The 24609-nt window shown below is 45.8% G+C and overlaps 2 protein-coding genes across 8 annotated transcripts in view; one reads left to right on the plus strand and one right to left on the minus strand.

The window, feature by feature from the left end:
* LUZP1 (leucine zipper protein 1) overlaps positions 1 to 16529 on the plus strand; it is a 73139-nt gene extending 56610 nt beyond the window's left edge. For 5 of the 6 annotated variants that reach the window (XM_084874869.1, XM_084874868.1, XM_084874865.1 and 2 more), the window contains exons 2-4: positions 431 to 532; positions 7491 to 10681; positions 12778 to 16529. In XM_084874869.1, coding sequence (XP_084730995.1) covers positions 7610 to 10681; positions 12778 to 12933 — 3228 coding nt within the window. In that variant the 5' untranslated portion in view covers positions 431 to 532; positions 7491 to 7609 and the 3' untranslated portion in view covers positions 12934 to 16529. The remainder of the gene's footprint in view (positions 1 to 430; positions 533 to 7490; positions 10682 to 12777) is intronic. The other variant, XR_014794200.1, reaches the window with a different exon arrangement.
* Positions 16530 to 18072: 1543 nt separating this feature from the next.
* Positions 18073 to 24609, minus strand: part of KDM1A (lysine demethylase 1A) — a 62198-nt gene continuing 55661 nt past the window's right edge. For both annotated transcript variants that reach the window (XM_084874919.1, XM_084874918.1), the window contains 5 exons: positions 22981 to 23168; positions 21978 to 22092; positions 20098 to 20225; positions 19328 to 19474; positions 18073 to 18556 (listed from right to left, as the gene is read on the minus strand). In XM_084874919.1, coding sequence (XP_084731045.1) covers positions 18371 to 18556; positions 19328 to 19474; positions 20098 to 20225; positions 21978 to 22092; positions 22981 to 23168 — 764 coding nt within the window. In that variant the 3' untranslated portion in view covers positions 18073 to 18370. The remainder of the gene's footprint in view (positions 18557 to 19327; positions 19475 to 20097; positions 20226 to 21977; positions 22093 to 22980; positions 23169 to 24609) is intronic.

A 24609-nucleotide genomic window follows, 5' to 3' on the forward strand; every position in this document is an offset into this window, starting at 1 on the left:
TTTTTCTTACCCACTTTCCAGATCATCTTATTTTTAAGTAGAATCCCAGCTTTAGTTCTAAACAATTGCGTGATTCAGTTCCTTTCTTAAAAATGAGGGCATTTAACTAGTTGATATCTGAGATCCTTCCCAGCTGTAAGATGTCATATGAATTTTTAGATGTATTAGATCTGTTAATTTAAGGAAAGACAGTGTAGTCTGTACTGAGACCATATCATCTGATAGGACAGGGGAAGTCTAGAACAACTTTACCTCTCCCCTGGGAAAGAGCAGCTTTCTTCAGAGTCAGCTGAGTCGGATTCTGCCTTGTTTCTTTTCTGACACTGTGCTGTATGTGATGGTCTTTGGGGCAGGGCTTTGGTTCAGCTTGCCCAGTCTTGGTGTGATTCATGTTTTACCAATCTCTTTCTTCTGTTTCTATTTTGTCTAGGTCAAGAGGCAACTGCCATTGAAAGATAGTGACTGTTTCCAGGACAACCACCATTGAGGGGAGCAGCCAGAGCATTGACTGAAAGCTTAAATTACCTAAATGGTAAGTAGGTTGTGCGTGAAGCCTGGGCACACTGATACAATTGGTAACTTATGAAGTCTGCAATTTTTCCACCATTATGAGGGAGGGAGGAAAGTCGGTATTTGTTTATAACCATTATGAACCATATACTATGCTAAGTACTTCACAGGGTGTCTCATTTAATCAACTAACCAGTCTGACAGAGGAAAATCTTTGCATGAAGTTGGAAGTCTTTAATAGGCCTACCTACCATTTACTGAATACTTATTAAATGCCAGGCCAAGTCTATTTGACATACATTATCTCCCTATTAGGTAAGTGCTGTTATGAGGAAATGAGCTGAGAGAGGTTATATAACTTCTCCACATTCACACAGGTGGTAAATGGTAGGATTAGATTTCAAACCTGACTTATTTTCATTGTACTCTAACATCTCTTGAGAAAGTTACTTTTTGGTTAAATCTGTGACTGACTTTACCTTTAAAAAACAAAGCAGAATAAACAAAAACAAAAAAATCTTCGATTGGTAACTACTAATAGTTCCTTTTCCTAGGGTTCTGTGTACCAGTATTTTATTGGTTGATGTTGGCCAAGAAAGTGGAGAGTAGTAAAGAAATAAAATAAACTTGAGCAGTGAGTGTCCAGAGGGCCTTGGAGCCCAGGTGAGAGCTTTGGATGCATTTTAATCTAAGCAAGATGGGAGCCACTGGAGAGTGGGGAACATGGTCTTGGTCACCAGTGGTAGCTGGGTAATAGAGAAAAGTTCTCTGGAAAGGTAGAGCAACAGGCAACCAGAGATAGCGTCTGGGAACTGGGTTCTAGGCATAGGAGTGACTGCACATGGAAGGAATCTTAGCGAGACCTTTACTCTCATGGTAACCCCTCCTGCGAAACAGGCGTAGTCACGGATAGTATAGAGCTTTTCTTGAGGGAGGGGGAAACGTCTGGGCAAATTCTTGTCCTGTTAATTGATTTAAGATTCTTGTTCTATTCCTCTCTCTGGAGTATTTTTCCTACCTCAGGGAACTGGGTTATGAAATTAATTTCTGATTGGGCGGTGTGGCAGTCAGGATTCATTTGTTCATTGATCTTTCTGACCAGATGCCAGGGATTGAGCGTGCAACTGAGGTATGTGCCCTTAACCAGAATTGAACCCATGACCCTTTAGTTTGTGGGCCAATGCTCTAACCACAGAGGCTAGGGAAAGGCAATTTATTTTTGAAAAGGTTCCTAGTCTGTAGAATCAGGAATGCACTATAAAGATAATGTGTCCCTGAGTACTAAGATTAAGTATTTAACATTTTCTCATGTGGTCCTAAGACAAAGGAAATTTTGAGCTGGCTTCATACAGGTATTGTACAAGTACCAATTAATGGATCAGTGTTTATCTAGACAGGCTGTTTTGTAGTGCCATTCTACAGGGCTGTTCTTGGTTATATTTTGATTAACAATTTGAACATCAATTTGGATTACAATATTGAAAAGACTTGCCTATTACATTTATAAATAGCCAATGCTTGCAAGTTGAAAGGTATAGAAAATAGACAGTTGAAACTATTGATTGAAACTAACTTTCAAGTTGAAATGCAAAAAAAAGTAGTAAATAATTTAAGATAATATTACACTAGAGGCCTAGTGCATGAATTCATGCAACTTGAATTGTGGGCTGTGAGGCTGTGGTGGGCACAGGGGCAGGTCCCGGTCCATCCTCTGCGCCCTTGCCTGGCCCCTCTCACTGGGGCCCCCGGTCCCCTGTCTGCCGGCAGCCCCTCTCCTGCCACTGCTGCTCCCATGAGTTGATACCTGCCCCACTTGCACGTGTGGAGTGATTGGAGCTGGTGCCAGCAGTGGGTGCTAGCGGGGCTGGTGCCATCAGTGGGTGCGAGTGGTGGCTGCTGCCCCGATTGCCCCTCAGGAGCAAGGAGAGGTGGAGAAGCTCTGAGGGACAATTGGGGCCGGAAGCCACTTCTCACACCCGCTGATGGCACTAAACGATTGGTGCTGGCACCGGGCACCGGCAGCAGGTGCAAGTGGGCCTGCGCCAGCAACGGGTGAGACCATGGCACGTAGGAGCAAAGAATTTTCAGTAGAGGCTTACCCTGATGACAGCACCTGTGCCCTGCCTTGGCCTGGCACTCCCACTCACCTGCTCTTACCATCTCACTGCAGCTGACATCTGCCATGGTCTGCATATACCCCCCGGTGGATCAGCATACGTCATAGCAACTGGTTGTTTGGTCATTCTGCCACTTGGCCTATTTGCATATTAGGGTTGTATTATATAGACTAGAGGCCTGGTGCATGAAAATTAATGCACCGGAGGGGAGGTCCCTCAGCCCAGCCTGCAGTCCAGGAGCCCTCAGGGGCGAGAGGCACCCCAGTGATCAAGGGAAGGTAATGCCTCCATCACACCTCTGCTGCTGCCAGTGCCGGCAGTGAGAGCCTCAGCTGGCCGTGGTTACCTGAGCCTTGGTTGGCCCTGGGCAGCTGCCATCCAAGGATTGCCTGCGCCTTGGGCCAGTCCTGGGCAACTGGGGGACTGAAGGGACTGGGCGCCGCCATCTTTGAGGGTGTGGCAGTCAATTAGCATATTCCCTTTTTATTATATAGGATATCTTCTGTATAATAAAAGCTTAAACAACCATTACAGCAGAATGACCAGAACCACCGGTTGCTATGATGTGCACTGACCACCGGGGGCAGGAGCTGCTCCCTGGTGGTCAATGTGCATCATAGCAACCAGTCGTTCCCATAGGGGAAGCACTGCTCAGCCAAAAGCCTGGCTCATGGAGCAGCACTGGCGGGAGTCTCTTCTGCCTCTGCGGCAGCTCTAAGGAGCAGCGATTACCAGTGAGCAGGCAGGTGATGAGGAGTAAGGGGTCCTGGACTGTGAGAGGGCTCAGGCTGGGCTGAGGGATGATCCTCCCCATCACCCCCAGTGTCTCTAGTATATATACACTGAGTGGCCAGATTATTATGGTCCCAGAAAGCATAATAGTCTGGCCACTCAGTGTATATCCTATATAGTAAAAGGCTAATATGCAAGTTGTCACCTCAACCAAGAGTTTGCCCAGCAGACAGGCCGGCCAACCGCCCATGTCCCCTCACCCTGGCCAGGCTAGCCGGACCCTACCCATGCATGAATTCATGCACTGGGCCTCTAATACATAAACATACACACACTGAGTGGCTAGGTTATTATGCTTTCAGAGATCATAATAATCTGGCCACTTAGTGTATATTTACCCTCACCCAAGGATATGCCTCCATTGATTCTAGAGAGAGGGGGCATTGACATGAGAAACACTGACTGTCACCCAGACCAGGACAGTGGTCCAACCACTGAGTCATCCAGCCGTGGCATATTGTCTTTGGATGAGAAAACCTCAGGCAAGTAATTTAAAAGCAAGTACACAATAGATCTGGGATCCCTAGAGAAAGCATGTATTTAAGTACTTAATACATTGTCTATAGCAGTGGTCTTCAGCTGGTGGTTTGTGGACCACTTGTGGTCCGTGAGGTCCGAAAGGTTGGTGACCACTGGTCTTTAGTACAGTAGTGCTCAGTTTGTGATTGTCCTTTATTTGTTTACTTTATACCTTATTGTTGTTATTGGTCTTTATAATCAGAACTACTCACTTTGTAAAAACACGTAAAAGAGTTTGTAGGGGGATGATTTTACACAATGGGAAGAACAGGAGACTAAGTTGCTGGAGAAATCACAGTGTTTAGTTCTAAGTCTCAGTTCCTTTATTTTTGAAATAAAAAGGTTGGGTCAAGTAGGTGATTTTATTTTAAATAAAAGTGGTGAAACTATTTCTTTAGTCTTGAGGGAGCCAAATATGTTAAGATGTTAAAATCATTGTCTAAACATGCTCCATACCTGAAACTAAATACAAAGTAATATTGAATGTTAACTAATTAAAAATAAATAAATAAAAAATTAGGCCAAAAATCTTACTTTTATCTTTTTAAATATGTTTTTATTGATTTCAGAGAGGAAGGGAGAGGGAGAGAGAGAATCATTGATCGGCTGCCTCCTGCATGCCCCCTACTGGGGATCGAGCTGCAACCTGGGCATGTGCCATTGACCGGAATCGAACCTGGGACCCTTGAATCTGCAGGTGACACTCTATCCACTGAGCCAAACCAGCCAGGGCGAGTAAGTACAGTTTAGAAGCTCAGGGTGAGCAACACTAGCCAAGGCCAAAGTAGTGTTTTGTTAGTGGCACTCACAGTAGGAAACATGCATGGGAATGAGGGAAAGGGTTTCTGTCTTATGAAAATATATAAATTTAGAATTTTTTCTCTCTACATTTTTGAAGATGAGGAAGTTGGGAAAAGGAGAGGGGGAGACCAAAAGAAGTGAAGGTGACAGAAAAAGTTGAGCCCAGGGAGGTAGAGTGGTGGCAGGATCCAGAGGCTGAGGTAGGGAGGCTCTACTCTAAAATTCCACCCTCCAGGGCTTTGGAGTGTTTTGAATTGGGTATGGGCTCCATCTGGTGGCCTAGGCTCAAAGTGCAGCCAATGGAAGAGACCTTGGGTTCTGAGATAAGTGTCATTTGGCACCTCCTCAGATTCCACTTAAGGTTGTTTCTCTTCCCCCCTGGCTTTTCCTATGGAATCATTGTTGGTGCAGTTTTTCTCTCAAACAGTGATTGCTGTTTTCTCTTATGGCTTAAACCATGGTTCCTTTCCTCCTAAATCTAGTTTTAGATGTAATCTTTGATTGTAGATCTTTGTTCTTTTCTAATATATGCATGCAGTGCTGTAACTTTGTCTCTAAATATTGCTTTTGCTACACCCCACAAAATTTGATGAAGTTTTATTTTTTCATTCAGTCCAAAGTATTTTAAAAATTTTGAGATTTCTTTGACCGATGTGTTGTTTGATCTTTTAACGAAGTATGTGGGGTATATCCCAGCTATTTTTCTGGTATTGATTTCTAATTTAAGTCCATTGTGGTCTGAGAACATAGTGAATGCTGTTCTTTTCTCTTTGTTAAGGTGTGTTTTATGGCCCAGAATGTGGTCTGTGTTGGTGAATGTTCCATGTGAAATGGATATTTTGCTGCTGTAGTAATCTGTCCATATCCTTCATATCCAGTTGATTTGAGTTTATGTCCCTACTGATTTTCTGTCTGCTAGGTCTATTTATGATAGAAGGGTATGGGACTTTCCAATTGTAGTATTGGCTTCATCCATTTCTCCTTGCAGTTCTGTCAGTTTGGTGCTCTGTTTCAAGACAAATACATGTATGTTTTAAGGGAGGACAATTTATCATCTTGGAGAGTTGATAATCATTGATTGGCTGCCTCTTGCCCGCCCAACACTGGGAATTGAGCCTGCAATCTGGGCATGTGCCTGACTAGGAATCAAACTGTAACCTCTTGGTTCATAGGTCAATGCTCAATCACTAAGCCATGATGGACGAGCTCCATTGCATATCTTTTATCAGCTCATGAAATTTCTTAGCTAATAGCTCTTTATAAATTGCCTCTCCCCATTCTGTCTGTCCCTTCCTTTAGTACTACTTATTAAATTTTGTCATTTTTGGACCTCTTTTGTATTTCTCCTTATCTATTAACCTCTCGTTCTCTTTTTCTATCTTTAGTTATGTGCTGCCTTTTGTAATTTCCTCATATCTCTTATTAACCACTCTACTCTTCATTAGCATCTATTATTTTTCTTTACATTTCTCGCAAATTTTACTTGGTTAATTTAAAAATTCCCTGATCTTCATTGACAGCATCTTGTTATTGTCTCCTGTTTTTGATTCCTTCTTTTATGACTTTAAAGATTTGAATGTACTTAATTTATGATCTGTAGCCTATCTTATTTTGATTCTTATTGGTGTAAACCTCTTTTGTTCAGTCATAATAAGAGTGGTCCTTATGTGTTTTGTAGTTTGGACTTGCAGACTCTGGTTCAGCAGTACTTAATCAGTGGGACTCTTGTGTGAACTCGGTAGGGACTTCTTTCCAGACTATTTCTGTTTACTTCTGGTAGGTTTCCCAGGGATATTACCAGGCTGAGACCATTTTTGGGTTAGCTTCTCAGTGCAAGCAAGTCATCCTAGACCTCTCATTCTCTTAAGTATGCTATATTCCCTTTCTGCCTTAATAGAACCCACGTCCTGTTATCTTCCTGTATCAATAAGGTGATTTAAAAAAATATATATTTTATTGATTTTTTACAGAGAGGAAGGGAGAGGGATAGAGAGCTAGAAACATCGATCAGCTGCCTCCTGCACAGCCCCCACCGGGTTTGTGCCCACAACCAAGGTACATGCCCTTGACTGGAATCGAACCCGGAACCTCCCAGTCCGCAGGCGGATGCTCTATCCACTGAGCCAAACCGGTTCCTGCGATAAGGTGATTTTTTTTCACTAGTCTGCTTCTTTCCCTGAAGCTATAGTTCTTAACATTCTTAGGATTGTTTACTGCTTTGTTACTAAGAACTTTCCATGCATTACCTCAGAACAATACTGGGGAAAGAGGTGGTAGGCATCATTATCCTGATTTTACAACCAAGTAAAACCCAGGCTGTTTACGTAATGACTTATAGAAGACTAACGACTTCCTGAGATTATGAAGATGGCAAATGATGAAGATTTTCTCATGGGAAATGAGGCATTCTTTTTAATGTTTTTTTTTTTTTTTTTTTTTGGTTGCCTCTGGAAAGTGCCCCAACCAGGATCTGAACCTGCAACCTTTGTATGTGTTCTGACTGAGAATCGAACCTGCGACCTTTTTTGTGTAGGGGACCACACTCCCACCAACTGAGCCACCCTGGCCACGGTGCTGGTGGAGTTCTTCATTAGGCTGAAATTACCAGTTCATTATCAGCCATAAAGAACCTTATCCTGTAGGTTTATTCCAATTAGAGGACCTGCTTTGTTTTAGGCACAAGAAGCACATTTGAGAGCTGATGTGCAGATTTTCTATTTACTGCCTGACGTGCTTGTTTTCCTTCCGTAGAGTGATAATGGTCTCCAGCTGCCAAAGAAGGTTGTGGATGCCAAAAGAAAGGTAACCATTTCTCATCCCCCGGAGTGGAATTGGATGCCTCTTAGAGTTCACACTGGCTGACAGTAGACATGGCTGAATTTACAAACTACAAGGATACTGCCTCCAGTCGCCACCTGCGGTTTAAGTTACAGAGTCTAAGCCGCCGCCTTGATGAGTTGGAAGAAGCCACAAAAAACCTCCAGAAAGCAGAGGATGAGCTCCTGGATCTGCAGGACAAGGTGATCCAGGCAGAAGGCAGCAACTCCAGCATGCTGGCTGAGATTGAAGTGCTGCGGCAGCGAGTGCTGAGAATCGAAGGCAAAGATGAGGAAATTAAGAAAGCAGAGGACCTGTGTCAGCTGATGAAGGAGAAACTTGAAGAGGAGGAAAACCTCACCCGGGAGCTGAAATCTGAGATTGAGCGGCTTCAGAAACGAATGGCCGAACTGGAGAAGCTGGAGGAGGCCTTTAGCAGGAGTAAGAATGACTGCACCCAACTCTGTTTGAGCCTGAATGAGGAGAGAAACCTGACGAAGAAAATCTCCTCTGAGCTGGAAACGCTCAGGGTCAAAGTGAAGGAACTGGAGTCTTCTGAGGACCGCCTAGATAAAACTGAGCAGAGTTTAGTGTCAGAGCTAGAAAAGCTTAAATCATTAACTCTGAGCTTTGTAAGTGAGAGAAAATACCTGAATGAAAAGGAGAAAGAAAATGAGAAACTTATAAAAGAGCTCACTCAAAAACTGGAGCAGAACAAAAAAATGAACCGAGATTATACAAGGAATGCTTCTAACCTTCTGGAAAGGAATGACCTGCGTATTGAGGACGGTATCTCTTCCACTCTGCCATCCAAAGAATCCAGAAGGAAGGGCACTTCGGACTATCTAAAGCAGGTAGAGAATGAAACAAGAAATAAATCTGAAAATGAAAAGAACCGAAATCAGGAAGACAATAAAGTCAAAGACCTTAACCAAGAGATTGAGAAACTTAAGACACAAATCAAACATTTTGAGTCTTTGGAAGAAGAGCTTAAGAAAATGAGGGCCAAAAATAATGACCTTCAGGATAATTACCTACGTGAACAAAATAAAAACAAACTCTTAGCCAGCCAGTTGGAGGAGATAAAACTACAAATCAAGAAACAGAAAGAATTGGAGAATGGGGAGGCAGGAGGGGAGGAGGCTTTCCTGTCTGGCAAAGGCAGGCACGAGAGGACTAAGTTCAGAGGCCACGGGAATGAGGCATCTATGTCTAAGCACACATCTCGGGAACTGTCCCCTCAGCATAAGCGGGAAAGGCACCGAAACAGGGAGTTTGCTCTTAATGAAAACTATGCTCTGAGCAACCGGCAGGTTTTCTCTCCCGGTTTTACGAACAGGAGGGCAGCCAAAGCTTCCAACATGGGGGCAGGTACAGACAGTGGGACTCAGGAGACAAAGAGAACTGAAGACCGATTTGCACCTGGATCCTCTCAGAGTGAAGGGAAGAAGTCCAGGGAGCAGCCATCAGTGCTCAGCCGCTACCCTCCAGCTGCTCAGGAGCACAGTAAAGTTTGGAGGGGTACTCCCAAGCCAGGCACTGAGAGTGGGATGAAGGGAAAAGTAGAGAAGACAACACGGACATTTAATGATGCCACCCATGGATCTATTCCCAATGACATATTGTGCAGAGCTGACAAGGCTTCTGACACCTCCACTGAGGCGCTCTTTGGCAAGAGGGGGCAGGCGCCTAGCAATGGAAGCCAAGTAGCTCAGGCCGCAGACTCTGGCAGTTCTAAGGCCTTGGGCGCTCTGGCCTCATCTCGAAGATCTTCCTCAGAAGGGCTCTCTAAGGGCAAAAAAGCTGCCAATGGTTCAGAGGCTGATACCAGTTCTTCCAATTCCAAGGCTCCGCTTTCATCAAAGTATCCTTATGGCTCCAGAAGCCAAGAGAACATCCTTCAGGGTTTTTCAACCCCAAATAAAGGAGTTGATCAACCTGTAGCAGTTGTGATGGAAGACAGCAGTCAGCATGAGGCCCTAAGATGTCGAGTCATCAAATCTAGTGGCAGAGAGAAGCCAGACTCAGATGATGACATGGACACGTCGTCTCTTGTTACCGCCAAATTGGTAAACACAACCATCACCCCAGAGCCAGAGCACAAACAACAGCCTAACTTTAGAGAAACAGCCAAATCCCGAGGGGGCCTTAGAACAGCCCTGTCGGAGGAGGAGAAAGATGTCGGGACAGAAAATGAACCTGTGAAACCTGTCAGAGCCTCCACCAATACTGTGGAATTCCCAGAGGCCAATGGTGCTGGAGTAAAAAGTGAAAGGCCCTTCAGTCCCAGAGAGGCCTTGCGGTCCAGAGCTGTCATCAAACCTGTCATCATTGATAAAGATGTGAAAAAAGTCATGGGAGGGTCTGGAACCGAGGCCACATTGGAGAAACAGACATCCACCTCCAAACCAGGCCCAAACAAAGTGACGAGCAGCATCACTATCTACCCCTCTGACGGCAGCGGCGGCGGCAGCAGCCCGAGAGCCGCCCCAGGTGAGGCCCCGCGCGAGAGGCACACGTCCACCAGCAATATCCAGGTTGGGCCATCAGACCTCACGCCAGTGAGCAACCATGTCAACCCCCCCTTTGAGCTCTCCATTCACAAACATGACATCACCTTACAGTTCACAGAGGCTGAAAGAATGGGAGATGGGTCCCTTAAGAACAGGCCGGAAACAGTGGTCTCTCGGAGCAGCATTATAATCAAGCCATCGGATGTGGTGGAGAGGAATAACCATGCACCCCCTGCAGAGACAATCAGGTGGAAAGGCCACAGTGCCCCTCCAGAGGTGAGCCCTTCAGAGGCCAGGCACGTTACTGTGCGGAACGCTTGGAAGAGCAGGCGAGATTTGAACTCTTTAGAAGATCCCCCAACCCAGATAGGTAAAAACGTGGTGTCTACCAATGCCTACACCCAGAGGTCTTCTACGGACTACTCAGACCTTGGGCAGCCCAGGTCTTACTTTTCGGAACAGGGAACTCGAAGGGTCGGAAGCCCAGGGGGTGCCCCTGAGCTCTCTCCTAGAAGGACCCAAAGCAACCTCACTGTGTCAGAGATGCTCCCTCGCCGGAACCGGGTGGGAGATGCTGTCACGGCTGCGGCTTGGAACCACGTGGCAGGCCCGGTAAGTCCCACTTCTTTCCCCACTTCAGCCGTCCCTTCCCCTTCCCTTTGCCCCTTTTCCCTGGCTTGTGTGACTCAGGATCATGGAGACCATGGGGCTGGGAAACAGTGAGGAGCTCACATGACTGTTGAAAATAAGGCAGGTTTGCCCTTAGACAATAAAGTACCTTGAGAAAGGTATTTGACAGAGGAGCATGAATTTCCAAAAATCATTTCCCAATTTGTCTCCTTATTTGTCTTCGTGTGTGCAGGCCTCCAAAAAGGAGCTCCCTCCCCTTCTGGCTCCACAGAGCAGCTCCTAGAAACACAAGAAACAGCTGCGGGGAGGCTCTGAGTAAGGGAAGCCCAGACCCTTTCTGTAGAGCAGAGATGGAGCCGGGAAACGAATTCTTGGCTGCATTAGCCCAGAGGATCTTGGCCAGCTGCTAGCATGAAGGGCAGGGGTGGGGAACCTTTTTTCTGTCTAGGGCCATTTGGATATTTATAACATCATTTGAAGGCTATGAAAATTATTAACCTAAAAGTTAACCTGCTATATGTAGTCAGACATCTAACTCACCTGTAATGTCTTGGCAGGGCCAAAGTGATTTGGCGGCCTTATTCGGCCCGAGGGCCAAACATTCCCCACCCCTGATGGAGGGATGAAGAGAGCTGGGGCTTACAATGGGCCTACTTCATAGGCTTTATGCCTGCCCATCTTTTTGCCCCAGATACCTGCCGAGCCATTGTATCATCAGTCTGAAGGCAGGGCTGGTTCCTGTAGGTAAATCCAGAAGCTCCTCCTCATTTGAGGGTCAGACTGTCAGAACAGCATTTGAAGGGGAAGCCACTGGGAGCATCTTTTAGATGTTGGAGCCTGTGATGATGACATTTTGGATCTAGGCATTATGACTATACTAGAGGCTCAGTGCACAGATTCGTGCACCTGTGAGGCCCCCTCGGCCTGGCCTGTGCCCTCTCACTATCTGGGATCCCTCAGGGATGTCTGACTGCCGGTTTTGGCCAAATCCCCACAGGCCAGGCTGAGAGACCCCACCGGTGCATGAATCTGTGCACTGAGCCTCTAGTAAGCAAGAAAGATCTTTAGTCAATCTCTTCCCTCCCTTCCCCCCCTCTCCTTCCCTCTGAGATTCATCAGTCTGTTCCATGTTTCCATGCCTGTGTGTTGAGTGTCTGCCCTCTGTTGGTCAGTGTGTGTCATAGCTACTGGGCTAACAGTTGCTTAGGCATATACAATATATATATATATGTATATGTATGTATGTATATATATATGCCTAAGCAACTGTTCATATAATGATAAATGTTAACACTTGACAAAGCACTTCTCCACCTACTTACCTCATTCAGTCTCTCCAACAGCTGTAGGCAGATTTTATCTCCATTTTTTCAGATGTAGAAACTGAAGGTCAATGACAGAAAGCGCCTTATCCAAGGCCACCCAAGGGAAATACTGGAAGAACTAAGATTTGAATCCAGGATTCCTCTCTTTAAGTCCACTCTTCTTTGTACCCTGCCATCCTTTCTCACTCATACTTGTGTCTTTTGATCTTAATTTTTGCTTTGGAGCACCAAAGCAAAACATTAACAAGGCAGAAGTCTGATAGAAGAGCAGTGGAGTGAAAGATGGGTGTCTAGCTCTCTGGAACTTTGGCTGTCTGACATGATGAAGGTATGTGATGAGAGAGAGGATATGGCATATAAAAGGGAAGGCATGTGACTTATTGGTGGTGCTGTCCAGCTTGTTTCAGCATACTTCCTGCCTCCCCACCAAGAAAACGGCTCTGACCCTGAAGCATGCCGCCTTCCTGTGCAGAACTAGAGGACACTGGCTACTACGGTTACCACTCCCATGGCCCCATTCCGGGCCCTATACTCTGTAGGGCTCCTGTTCATTGTGAACTCCCAGTATCCCCCAGGAGTTCCTAGATTGGCGTTTGCAGTCTACTCTGATTTCCAAGGAACTTTTGTATTGACCTGTCTTTGCTGGTGTCTGGGCAAGATCTCCCTCTGCCAGGCTGGATATAGGAAGCGGGGGTATCTTTGTGACTCACTATATTGTCTTCCACATCTCCCTTTTGTCATCTATTGGCACAGGAGGAAGGCGATGACTGCACACTCAATGTCTACAGGCGACCACACAGCTCCATGGAACGGCCTGAACTGCCCGTGAAGCAGGGGCTGTCAGAGCCTGGGCAAGTACAGGCTGAGGAACGGTTACGGCCAACCAGGCCCTGTGCTGAGGAAAACTGAGCCAGCCGGGTGAGGTCTGCTGTGTCCTCTGCTCCTGCTCAGCTCTTCCACCTTCCCATCCTATGAAGGATCCCGGGCCAGTTAACTGGGCTAGACACGAGGCCTTGGCTGGGAGATTGTGGCAGAAAGCCAGGCTGTGGCTCAGGTCATTTTTGCCGTGTGGCCAATGGAGATCAGAAACTACAAGCTGGACAGTCACCCAGGCCCAGCCTTCCCTGATTGATGCATGAGTCCTCTCTCCTTGTCCCTGCCCTGTTCCCAGTAGAATCGGCCACTCTGGCCACAAATAGGGAATGATATAGAAACTCCTTATATCCTCACCACACAATAGTCCCTTCCACGCAGTTAATGTTCTGATTTCTTGGTCTCCTAACCACATCCAATTCACTCCCTGTCTGCCCTACGGACCTAAGACTTACCAGCCGTCAGCTCCATTTAAGGAGCTTCCATTCCCTTCCCCTTTGGAATTCCTTAGACTTTTACCAGAGAGATCTGTGCTGCCTCTAGGGGATTATGGGACTATGACCTGGCCCCTTGCTGACCACTGTTTCCAGGGGGCAGAGCACACAGGTACCTGCCCACCTATTGGAATGACATCATCCCTCCTCTGACCCCAGCTCTCAGCTCACCTTCCAAAGGCACCTGGAAGTGCACAAACCTCATGCATCTCCTTCCCTGGGCACCAATAATGCTACTGGCATTGCCTGCTTCTGTGGCTGGAGACTTCACGCTGACTTTGTTTCCACCTTCGGAATATTCCCCGACTAAACTGGGCCTGACCCAGCATACTCTGCCTTCTAGGAAGCGCCTCGCAAAGGGGAAAGTGGACAGGAAGAAGCACTTTCCCATTAATCACTCCACAAAGCAATAGCTCCGTGAAAGGCCTGGACTCTGTTCCTCCTCTCCACCCCCTAGGGAGGAGGTATCGCACTTTACCAAGCTGATGCATTCCTACAGAAGTGGGCCCATGATTCCTGCAAACCAACTGTCATGGTGACTTCATGTGAGGAAAGGTAACACATGCCCATCAAGGGCCCCAGATTTATACAATTCAGAAAGCCACATAAATAAAAACTGATCAGTTTTCTTTACCCTTCACATGGGGAAGTTAAAAAGAACCATATAATCTTGACATTGCTATTTTTATAGCATTCTCGGTTCCAAAAAGGGATCCCCTTTCAAAGGCTACCTTTATGAAGCAGACAGTTCCTTCATAGTGAAAGAACATTACAGTAGGAGTCAGGAAAGCTATATTTTCTTAATAGCTTTGTATTTTGCCTCCGTTCCCCTATCTATAAAATGAGTTATTGAAGTGGTTTCTAGGTTCCTAAATCTGGCATTCTCTAAGACCCTTCTTTGTCCATCGTCCCACTGGGTGTGATGGTGTGATTCTTGGTTTTGTAAAGTGTCAGCCATCCAAATGGGTTTGGGGAATGTGTCCTGTGATGGTTTTCCTGGGCCTTTAATTGTGAGGGTAAGCTCAGAGAAGCTCCGTTGACTTCATTTTTCCAGTCTGTAAAATGGAGAGATGGGTGGTCTCGGCACCAAAGCCATACAGTATCTCCTCCTCGAACTTCCCATAACACCAGTTGGTGTGCCTCCTTGAGTCATCTTTTCTGCCTTCACTCAGTGTGGGAATCAGTGTTCATCCCCATGTCTGCATCAGACTTGGCAGTGCTGGGGCTTGGGGAGCACATACCGTCCTTTCAGGGACAGGAATGTTCTCCCATTTCCATTTTCTGGAGCTTTGCCAATCTAAAGGCATAGTCATGATGCTTGCCTTTACTTCACATTGCTGCCTCAGATGTTCAACTAGATGCAATTTTCAAAACCCCTTCACCAGTCAGACTAGCTTTCTCAAGGCTGCAACCTCTCACTTAGAGCCTCCCTACCATTCTTCACTGGTTGGCAACCCGGACAGTCTAAAGGAAACTGACTGTCTTCTCTTGGTGGTCAGCTAAGAGTCTAGGAAAGTCTGTGGCTCTTTTCTGCTGGTAGAAACATGAGTGCCAAGCCATGCCTTCAAAGTCCTCGCTGATAATTCTCATCTTGGGCACTGGAGCCCTGGATTCTGGTGCTGCAGCTCCTGGTGCCAAAGTCTGGATCTTTTCCCATTTCAGCAACATCAACATCTGCCGCGACCCAGAATGCTGTGCGGAAGAGGGACAGCTCCGATACTCTCTTGCTGGGGCGGCTATCTTAAAATCTGAGTGCAATAAGGTTTGATTGTACCAGTTATTTCAGGATATTTTGTTTCATCTGCACATTTTCTAGAACTGCTGAAAAATAGATTCTAAAGGAATGTCCTCAGCATTACAGAAAATACCATTTGTAACAGCCTGTGAAGGCTGTATGCTCAGTTACCTTAGGCTTCAAATGGCTGGCAAGGCTGGCTCTAGATTCCAAAGTTGGAAGACATGTTTTTAAAAAGCAACTTAGGTGAGACCATCTGGACCCAGGCCTCACCATCAGGGTTTCTGGGAGAAACATCCAAATAAAAGGGAGACCTGGTAGTTAAATAGTTCTCTAATCAAGCCAAATATTCCCCGTCTCAGCCAATAAACCCACTTTATGACAGGCCTTTTCTGCAGCTTAGCTCGAACTTTCAATTTTCCTGGCAGGTATGTGGTTGTAGGGGGGTTCTAGTGAGGGGGGAACCGGCTCTCCAGAGCTGCTTTGCTGGAGGAAGTGCGTGCTTTCACCGTCTCTTGCCGTTCTGGTATTAAAAACAGCTGGAGAAAGCTGCAGGGATATGGGCAAAAGGAAGCAGTGGCTGTTCTTGCCTTGGAGTGGCAATGAAACAGTTATGTGGGTTACAGGGATTTGCAGTGGGGCCAAGGATTCCAACCTTGTCCACAAGCAAGATTGCACATAAACCAACCCCCTCTCATGGGGTGTGAGAGGGTCTATATTGATCTTGGACTTGTCATCTTAGAGCAGTTTTTAAGTTCATTATATTTAGTGGGTTAGTGCCAAGTGCTACCACTTTCCAATAAAGGAACGGGGACCCAGCCTCTGGTCTGGCCCCTAGCTGCCTTTTTTGGTGTGGTTTTTTGTTTGTTTTTGGTTGTTCAAGACTTCTTTGGAAGAGCTGCTCTTAGGGATTATCTTTGGAATACCCTGAGTGGGGAACAGGGTTCTCCTCAAAGCCTCATAACCAAGATCATAGGAAAGGGGCCCTATTTTCCTGCTGCTTCACAGCTCAGAACAATGTACTGAATGGAATGTATTTTTAAGAGAATAAAGTCTATTTTTTGTATTTTAAAGATTGGGAGGGCTGGGAAGTAGCCCTCGGAAACTGCTATTACGTTATCTGTTGGTCCTCACTTATTGCTCAGGCAGGTGCTCGGGCCTCTCCCCGGCTCTTGGAGTCTAGGTGCAGCAGCTTCTACATTCCTGCTCCAAGCATGGGACCAAGCAGGACGGAACCCTGTCGTTGGAAACCAGGGCGAAGCCATGAGCAGTGACTCAGGGCTCCTTGGGTGCATGTGTAGAGTTGAAGCTGCCTGTCTGCATGTATCCTCTGGCTCTAATGCTGTCTGTTGGCTCTGCAGCACAATATGTAACCAATAAAGCTCCCTAGTTTCCATGTGTGTGAGTCAGTGATGCCATTATTGTTGCTGTCATCTCTGCATACAACTGTTTCTATGTGTTGGTGCAGCTAGTATATTTCACTGTATTTAACCCTTTGCACTCCGCTGTCCCCTCTCAGGGGACATCGGAATTCTAGCATATCACTCGGATGTCACCTCTCAGGGGACATTGCAGTTTATTAGTGATTACGGGGAATTGAGTTAATTCAACGCACGTTTCTGCCATTAGCGTCGAGTAGCTGGTAGCCAATGTCCAGAATGGTTTGGAGTGCAAAGGGTTAAAATTCTCAGCCAATTACTGGTGCTGTAAAGACTGGAAACATAGCTGAGGCTTAGTAAATAAAACTGAATTGGTATTAGAATCATACAGCACCTATTTTATTGCTGCATTTTATTTTTAGGCTTGTCACACACAAAACAATCTTTTCTTAAGCTGCCTATGCCATCTATTTAAAAAACAAACTCAAAAGCACCTAACTGATTCAAACACCTTAACCAACCCCCTCCCTGCCCCAAGGTAACAATATTAATGGCAGAGTTGGGCTCCAAAGTCCTCATACCTTCCACTGTATGCTGTTCTCACCTTTACATCCGATAAACCACTTGCCCTGATCCTGGTGTGCAAAATTTCCTAATTACTGTCACTCATTCTAAAACCAGGGAAAAAGCCCTCCAGTCAGACCACCAATGCAATGTCCCTTAAATCTTGCTAAGAATAAACCTCATTTAGGGAAGAATTCACTAATGAAAGTTAAATCCAATTTCTATAAGCAGATTATACGCACACATTTAGTCTGCTAAGAGCCCTTGGGTAAGGAATAGGCAGACATTCTGGTCCTACAAGTCTACCTTACATGGCAAAAGGGGCTTTGCAGATGTGATTGAAGAATTTGAAATGGGGGAGATGATCTGGGCGGTCTATCAACTAAATCACAAGTCTCCTGAGAGTGAGATGGAGGGGAATCTAAAGACACGGAGATCGATGGAGGAAGGGGCCACAAGCCAAGGGTACAGACAGCCCCTAGAAGCTGAGAAAGGCAAGGAACTGGGATCTTCCCTCAGAGCTTGTTGGTAACTTACAGCAGCAACAGGAAATTAATGCACCAGTGAAGTTACCCAAAAGCTTGAACCGCTCCTTATGTAGATCTTGCCAAAACTTTATACCAGTACCTTGGATGGAAGTACAGTTAGCACATACCCATGGGGGGAATCTGGAGAATAAAGCCAGGATAGTCTGTAGAGATTACCCAAACTTTGTGTTGTCTTGTGTTTATCTTGAGAATTCAGTTTCCCAATCTCCATATGCTCATGCGTTTGGCACATAGTCACCCTCCAACTCCAGTGGGGAAATCTAGCCTCACAGACCAGGAAGCCCATTATTCTACAGGAGCCCCCTTAACCCTACATTCTTACCAAGTCATTTTCCTCCTTTACACAAACATCCTCATGTAAACACAGATAAAATGAACATCTCCAATGGAGTAACACTCCTGTCTTGTATACGGCTCTAACCCTAAGGGAAAACTAATAAAATAGATAGGACTAATTTTATATGAAGTTTTATTCTCAAAATATAAAAAACCTACCACACACCAAGAGACTTAAGACGCTCTCTCATAGTGTTTGCCTCAGTCTTGAAGAACACACACTTCCACACTATAATGGACAAGTGCCTTCATCCCTGGCTCTAAGTCACTCAAAGGAGTCAACCTCCTTGAACTTCGGCAACTGACCGGAAGCCCAAAAGCCAGGGCAGGTTTCTCAGGAATCTACTATTGCTAGAAGAACTTTGCTTACACAGCAAAAGACACACATGTTGGCCTCTTCCTTAGGATGCACCGGTTTCAAAGGCTTGGGGACTGCTGTGCGGGGACACCTGGTGTGGCCTGGCGAGGTAGGGTGTACATGGCTCCCAAGAACTGGTCTGCAATCCTTCCTGCTTCTCGGAGGCCACTCAGCAGAGCACCATGGACAGTGGCTGGGTAGTTACGGATTGTGTGTTCTCCAGCAAAGAAGAGTCGTGGAATTGGCTATTTCAGGAAGAAAGTTAAGAGAAAATCAGCACATTGCAAACACACCTTTGTTACTGTGTTAAAACTTCCACATTTCTGTTGGCCTTTGAAGCTGAACTCACCCACCCCCAAATCATAGCCCATCACTACCAAAAAGGGTCTCCCTGAGGAGCAGGCGTCTTCTTAGAACTGACAGAACTAGGAGGGGACAACAAAACTCAGCCCCGTCTTAGTTCCAGAGTGATACCTAATTGCACCTGTTCTTACGTTCCAGTAACTGGGGACACCTGGTTCTAAAGCTGACTTGCCTCATGTAGGACCTACTGGAGGTGGGGTGACTGTCCTGAACCGGAGCACACAGCATTCTCCTCACTCACTCAGAGCAGGTCTTCCTTAGCACAGGGTCCTGAGAACACTTATACTCTTGGGAGCAGGGTCAGGCATCATCTAGGTAAGGGCCCAAAACTATTTCTCAGGGGCATCCCCTGGAGATCCCTAAGTGATTGGGAGCCTGCAACAATCGTATGAACCATTACAAAATGGGGTGCAATTAAAAACACCTTTTGTTTTATAGGAACAAAAATCTGAATACAGGCGGTTTAGATTTAACAAAGCCAAAATGTGAGAAATCTGACACACGAGATTCTGCTCCTCCCTTTTCCTCTGCTCTTGGTTATTTGAAAGGGTCGAATGAGTAAGTCTGTAACAATCAGTGGCATTTTCACCCTAAGAACCTGGGATACTGGCCTCTTCCCGAATAAGCCCAGATACAGTTTGTTAGTGTCTCACCTGTGGGGCACCTGGGATTGAGGGGCCAGGAGTGATTGGCTGAGCCATTAAATCATAGTCATTCCCAGAGGATCCTGCGGCCACATAGGAATAGGAGCCCCGGGCCCAGGGGTCAGCACGCCAGCGGGACACCACCGTTTCCTTGGGCTAAGGAAAGACCACGGGCAGAGTTACTGCTGGACACCACGGACCACCCAGTGATGCATCTTAAAGGTGGAAAATTGTGGTGAGTGGGGATACAAGTTCTGAGAGAGCTGAAGAGGAAACAGACATGAGAGCCAAGTGGTGAATGCTGATGCTTTAAAATAAATAACACAGAATGCCTTCAGACTGCAAGGAAGCCTCCAACTTGCACTCTTTCTATGAATCCAGAGACCTATCAAGGACTTGATCTAAATTCTCTCTTACCTATTCACATGAAGTATTAATATACCTCCTTTCAAAGGAATCAAAAGGGTCTATAAGTGTTTCAATGGGCCTGAAGAATAGAAAAAAGTGCCAAAAGATTCTCTTAAGACTTCCCTGGGGGAATTTGGCCACTTTGAAAGGTGGGGAGTGGTGGTGGTAAGATTCCAAAAGCCGAGACGACAGACAAGAGGACAAATGCAACAACTCTGAATCCCACACTTAACATTAGCATTCATGTAAATCCATACACACTTCTCAATTCTGGCCGAAACTCCTGACCAAGTACCTGTGCTCAAACTTAAGAGAATATGTCAAACATGTCTTCTGTCCAAATCCCAGATCCCTTGTCCCCACTCACTTACCTGGGGCACTGCACTGCTACCGAAAATCCCTTTGAGAATGGCCAGGCACCGGCCTACAATCACATCATCACTTATGTTTTCCATGATGCCAGCAGCTTCTCCTGCGACGAGTGCCAATAGTATCGGAGCTAGGGAAACAGAAAGGACAATTCCAGGGTTCTCCTACAGACTTTTCTCAAGAACCTCCTTAATGGGCCCATTATTCTTGGTGCCCTGAAATCTGACAACCAATAGACACGCACCACTCAGCTCCAGACAAGTTGTTTCTGAAAAGGTAACTTGAAATCTATCCCCAGAAGAAAGCTGGCAAACTATAGTGGTGACTCATGTACTCCATCGCAGAATGTGGAAGTCAGATAGCATTTCAGACCTTGTTAACAAAGAAGACAAGTATCCCTATGGTGAGACCAAGAATTCTTAGCCTGCTCACTGGAGACAGCTCCACCCTTACTCATCCATTTGATGAATATGCAAGAGACTTAAGGGATAAACACAGGAGTGGATGCTGGGGACATAAAAACAATAAACGAAAAAAATAAAATAAAATAAAAAAATAAAAACAATGAACAAGTAGTCCACAGACAAATATCACAGATATATAATTATGAACTGTGATAGAAGATATTGGAGGAAAACACAGGCTACAGAGAAAACAATACTAAGAATTTAGATTTGAAGCAGTGGAGTGTATCTTGTAAGTCCTCTTTGAAACGGTGACATTTAGGTGAAGACCAGAAGGCTGGGTAGAGTAAGCTGTGTTGGGAAGGAAGAGAAGGAGAAAAATAAAAGCACCCCAGGAACAGTATTTCAGGGCAAAGGCCCTGAAGTAGAAACCAGCATGGTGCAATCCAGGATTCCAGGAGAGCAGCAGGGTGCCTGGAGCCCAGAGAGTGGGGAGGGGTGAGGATGGGCTGGAAGGAACCTGAAGGAGAGAAGGGCTGGGTTATGCGGGCCTTCTTAGTAATGGCCAAGATAATGGAAAGCCCTCGAAAGATAGAAGCAGGGATAGCAGTTAGTGGCTGCTGGCAAAACTAGAAAGCAGTAACCTTTAAAAAAGCTCTAGACGAGGAAAAGGTTTGGACTGGGGGGTGGGCAGTCAGAAAGAGGAGCAGTAGGTCTGAGAGGAGCAGCATTGACAGGACTTGATAGTGTGGCTGGGGAAGGGGAAGAGCACTCGGCTGTTGTCAGAAAGCACTGTGCTCAGGGAACAAAGTGCCTCCTGGGATCGGTGACCCTGGCCATGAGGATGCTTCAAAGGCAGGCAGTGAGGAGCGACGGACAGAACTGGGGTGGGCGTCAAGCTGTTAACTGATGGATCTAACTGTCAAGGCCATGCCTACTGATACTGCTGCACAGTACACGTCCCACATTCTTTTCCTGGATGAGGTAGAGTCCAGATATGCTTTCTTTTTAAAGCTCTGCATAGGAATGGGAGCAACCTAAATATGTACAGAAGAAAGTACAACTGGAGTTTCATAAATACATTCTAAGGGAAGTTATTAAAGACTCAGGGGTAAGTCAGACACAAAAGTGTGAGAATGAGGAACACAAATTTCCCCTTCCAGGAAGCCTCCCTGGGCTCACCCTGCTGCCAGGGCGGATCCTTCCTTTTGTGCTTTCTTTGCCATCTCCTTACCACCCTGTTCGGAGACTGCCTACCTCCTCCTTATATCCCCCACAAGTTAGTTGTGAGCTCCTTAAAGAAAGGTTTTATCCCCAGCATCTATAAGGGATTTCAGGAATTGCTTATATATAGAGTTAATGAAAAATCAAGACACACACACACACACACACACACACACACTTGAGAAAAACTAGAATATTCCTAATTCTGTATTCCTTTAAGGGTATGAGAAAGATCAAAACTAGAGAGCAGTTACCTTTATAGAGGTTCCAGAAAAGGAAGAGCTCGCCCCTGCTCGCAGTCGTACTGCCGACATGCCCGAACAGATTGACACTTGGATCCCAGAACACCCGGTCAAAACACAGCACCACCTGTCACAAAGAGCAGCACAGGAGCTGGCAACAGGGCTCTGAGAATATGGCTTTAAGCACAGCTATGCCTCAAAAGAAAGTTCTTTTTCTTCAGACATTATTTAAATTTCTTCTAATCTTTTTTAAAAATAATTAAAAAAATATTTTTACTAATTTCATAGAGGGAGAGGGAGAGAGAGAGAGAAAAAAACATCAACGATGAGAGACAATTATCAATGGGCTGCCTCCTGCACGCCCCACACTGGGGATCGAGCCTGCAACCTAAGCATGTGCCCTGATCAGGAATCGAACTGTGTTCTCCTGGTTCATAGGTTGATGCTCAACCACTGAGCCATGCCAGCCAGGCTAATAGACTTTTACTATACGTCTAGAAATCCTTATTACAAATTAATTACTTAGGCCGAAGCCGGTTTGGCTCAGTGGTAGAGCGTCGGTCTGCAGACTGAAAGGTCCCGGGTTCGATTCCGGTCAAGGGCATGTACATTGGTTGCGGGCACATCCCCGGTAGGGGGTGTGCAGGAGGCAGCTGGTTGATATTTCTCTCTCATCAACGTTTCTAGCTCTCTATCTCTCTCCCTTTCTCTCTGTAAAAAATAAATAAAATGTATTTAAAAAAAAACAAAAAAAACAAAAAACAAAAAAATTTATTACTTAGAATGACATTTAGCTCTCTTTTTATAGGCTTGGGTTTGTGAAGTGACCTCAGAAGACTACGTTCTAAGGATACTCTATGCATAATTAGGCAATGAAGTGAATGAATGGACAACTCACCCTATATCAGAACTGAGAGCACAGACGTATACAAATGCAAACCCTTCTGTCCGAGTGGAGGGCAGCGAGACTGGTACTTGTACAGTGGGCACGAGAGAGGTGTCGAGGGCAGGTTACCTTGTTAAGGTTGCCAAATCCCATCCTCTGAACTGCAGACGTTTTCCACTCGGGAAGAGGTGGCACAAACTGTACAGCTGGTGGCTGCTGCTTCAACACACCCAAGGGGAGGGTACAAAGAACCGCATCACACTTGTAAATAAAGGTCTGGCTGGTGGAGCGGGTGTTCACAGCTATCACTTCACAGCCTACGGGGTTTGAGGGAAAAGGCGTCACTGGTGAGGAGGAGGCACTGATGAGGACGGCGGGCTCTCTATGCCGTCCCCGTTAATGCTTCACACACGGCTATGGAGCTGGTTCTGTCCACTACTTACAGAAAGAAACTGATGCAGAAGTGAAACAACACAGGTAATAAGTGCCAGAATTCAAATCCTAATGCTCGGAGTCCTTGATCTTCACCACTGTGCTATCTTTCCTGCCTGATACAGAGATCTCCTGGACTAGTAAAGGACCTGATAACCTACTAAGGCTAAGTAAATTTAGACCAAAATTTAGAGTAAAATGTCTGTCCCTAGAGAACCAATAACTCCTCCAGTGTGGGCAGGAGCTTGCACACAGGGACAAAGAAGAATGATGGCAGAAGCCTGCGGTGCAGACCCAAGGGATGCGGCTCAGAACCGTGGAATGCACTGTGATGCTTAGCTTGCCAGAACACGAATGAGCTCAAAGCTGGCCCCAGAAAAGGCACTGAAAGTAGGTTCATCTTATTTATTCTCATGTGAGCTTGATGTTTTTCTTCATTGAATGCCTATTTATATATCTTCAAAACTATACATAAATAGTTCAATCAGTATGAGATCTCATTACATGTCCATTTTCTTTCTTTTTTTAAAATCCTCACCTGAGGATTTTTGTTTTAAAGAGAGAGAAAGGAAGTGAGGAGGGAGAGAAGGAAAGGGAGGGGAAGAGAAACATCGATCGGTTGCATCCATAAGCACCCTGACCAGGGACTGAATCCACCACAGCCCAGGTATGTGCCCTGACTGGGAACCGAACCCACAACCTTGATGCTCCAACCCACTGAGCCACCCAGCCAGAGCCATGCCCCTTTTCTGTGGTCACAGAACTAGAGAAAATGAAGAAAAGCTCCTCATTATTCTTCATCTGCAGCGCAAATGAAGCGGTAGATCTTTTCAACATCAGCTAGAAGCTGCCTCTGAAGGGAAAATTTAAATGGAAAATGGTTTCAGCAGTTACAAAAAAAGTATTGTGGTGATCTCAAAAACTCTAGGAAAGGGGCCATGGAGGGACTAGTTACCATAAGGAGTTCAGGATTATTAATTCCAAATTTGGGTAGACAATGGACTTTCTGCACCCTTATTAAATGCACATCAGACCAGCAATAATGAGCACTGAGCCTAAGGCCACAGTCTCAGGGCGATCAGGAGTCCACGTGTTAGCAGGACTGCTCCCAGAACTAGAAAGCAGCCTGAGCCATTAGTCCACCCGCGTAGAAAAGCCAGAATGGACCCAAAGACCCTGCTGCAAGATGAAATGTAGGGTGGGCTCCACCGGAGACGAGGGGCCCAAGTTCTGGAATTTAAGAATATACTTAGCAAAATTAAAGCCAAACTCACTGGCTGCTATTATAATATCAACTAATTCATGTGCAGTTTGTAAACTAAAACT

The sequence above is a fragment of the Pipistrellus hanaki genome, assembly GCF_964339955.1.
Source record: "Pipistrellus hanaki genome assembly, chromosome: 2".
Lineage (NCBI taxonomy): Eukaryota > Metazoa > Chordata > Mammalia > Chiroptera > Vespertilionidae > Pipistrellus > Pipistrellus hanaki.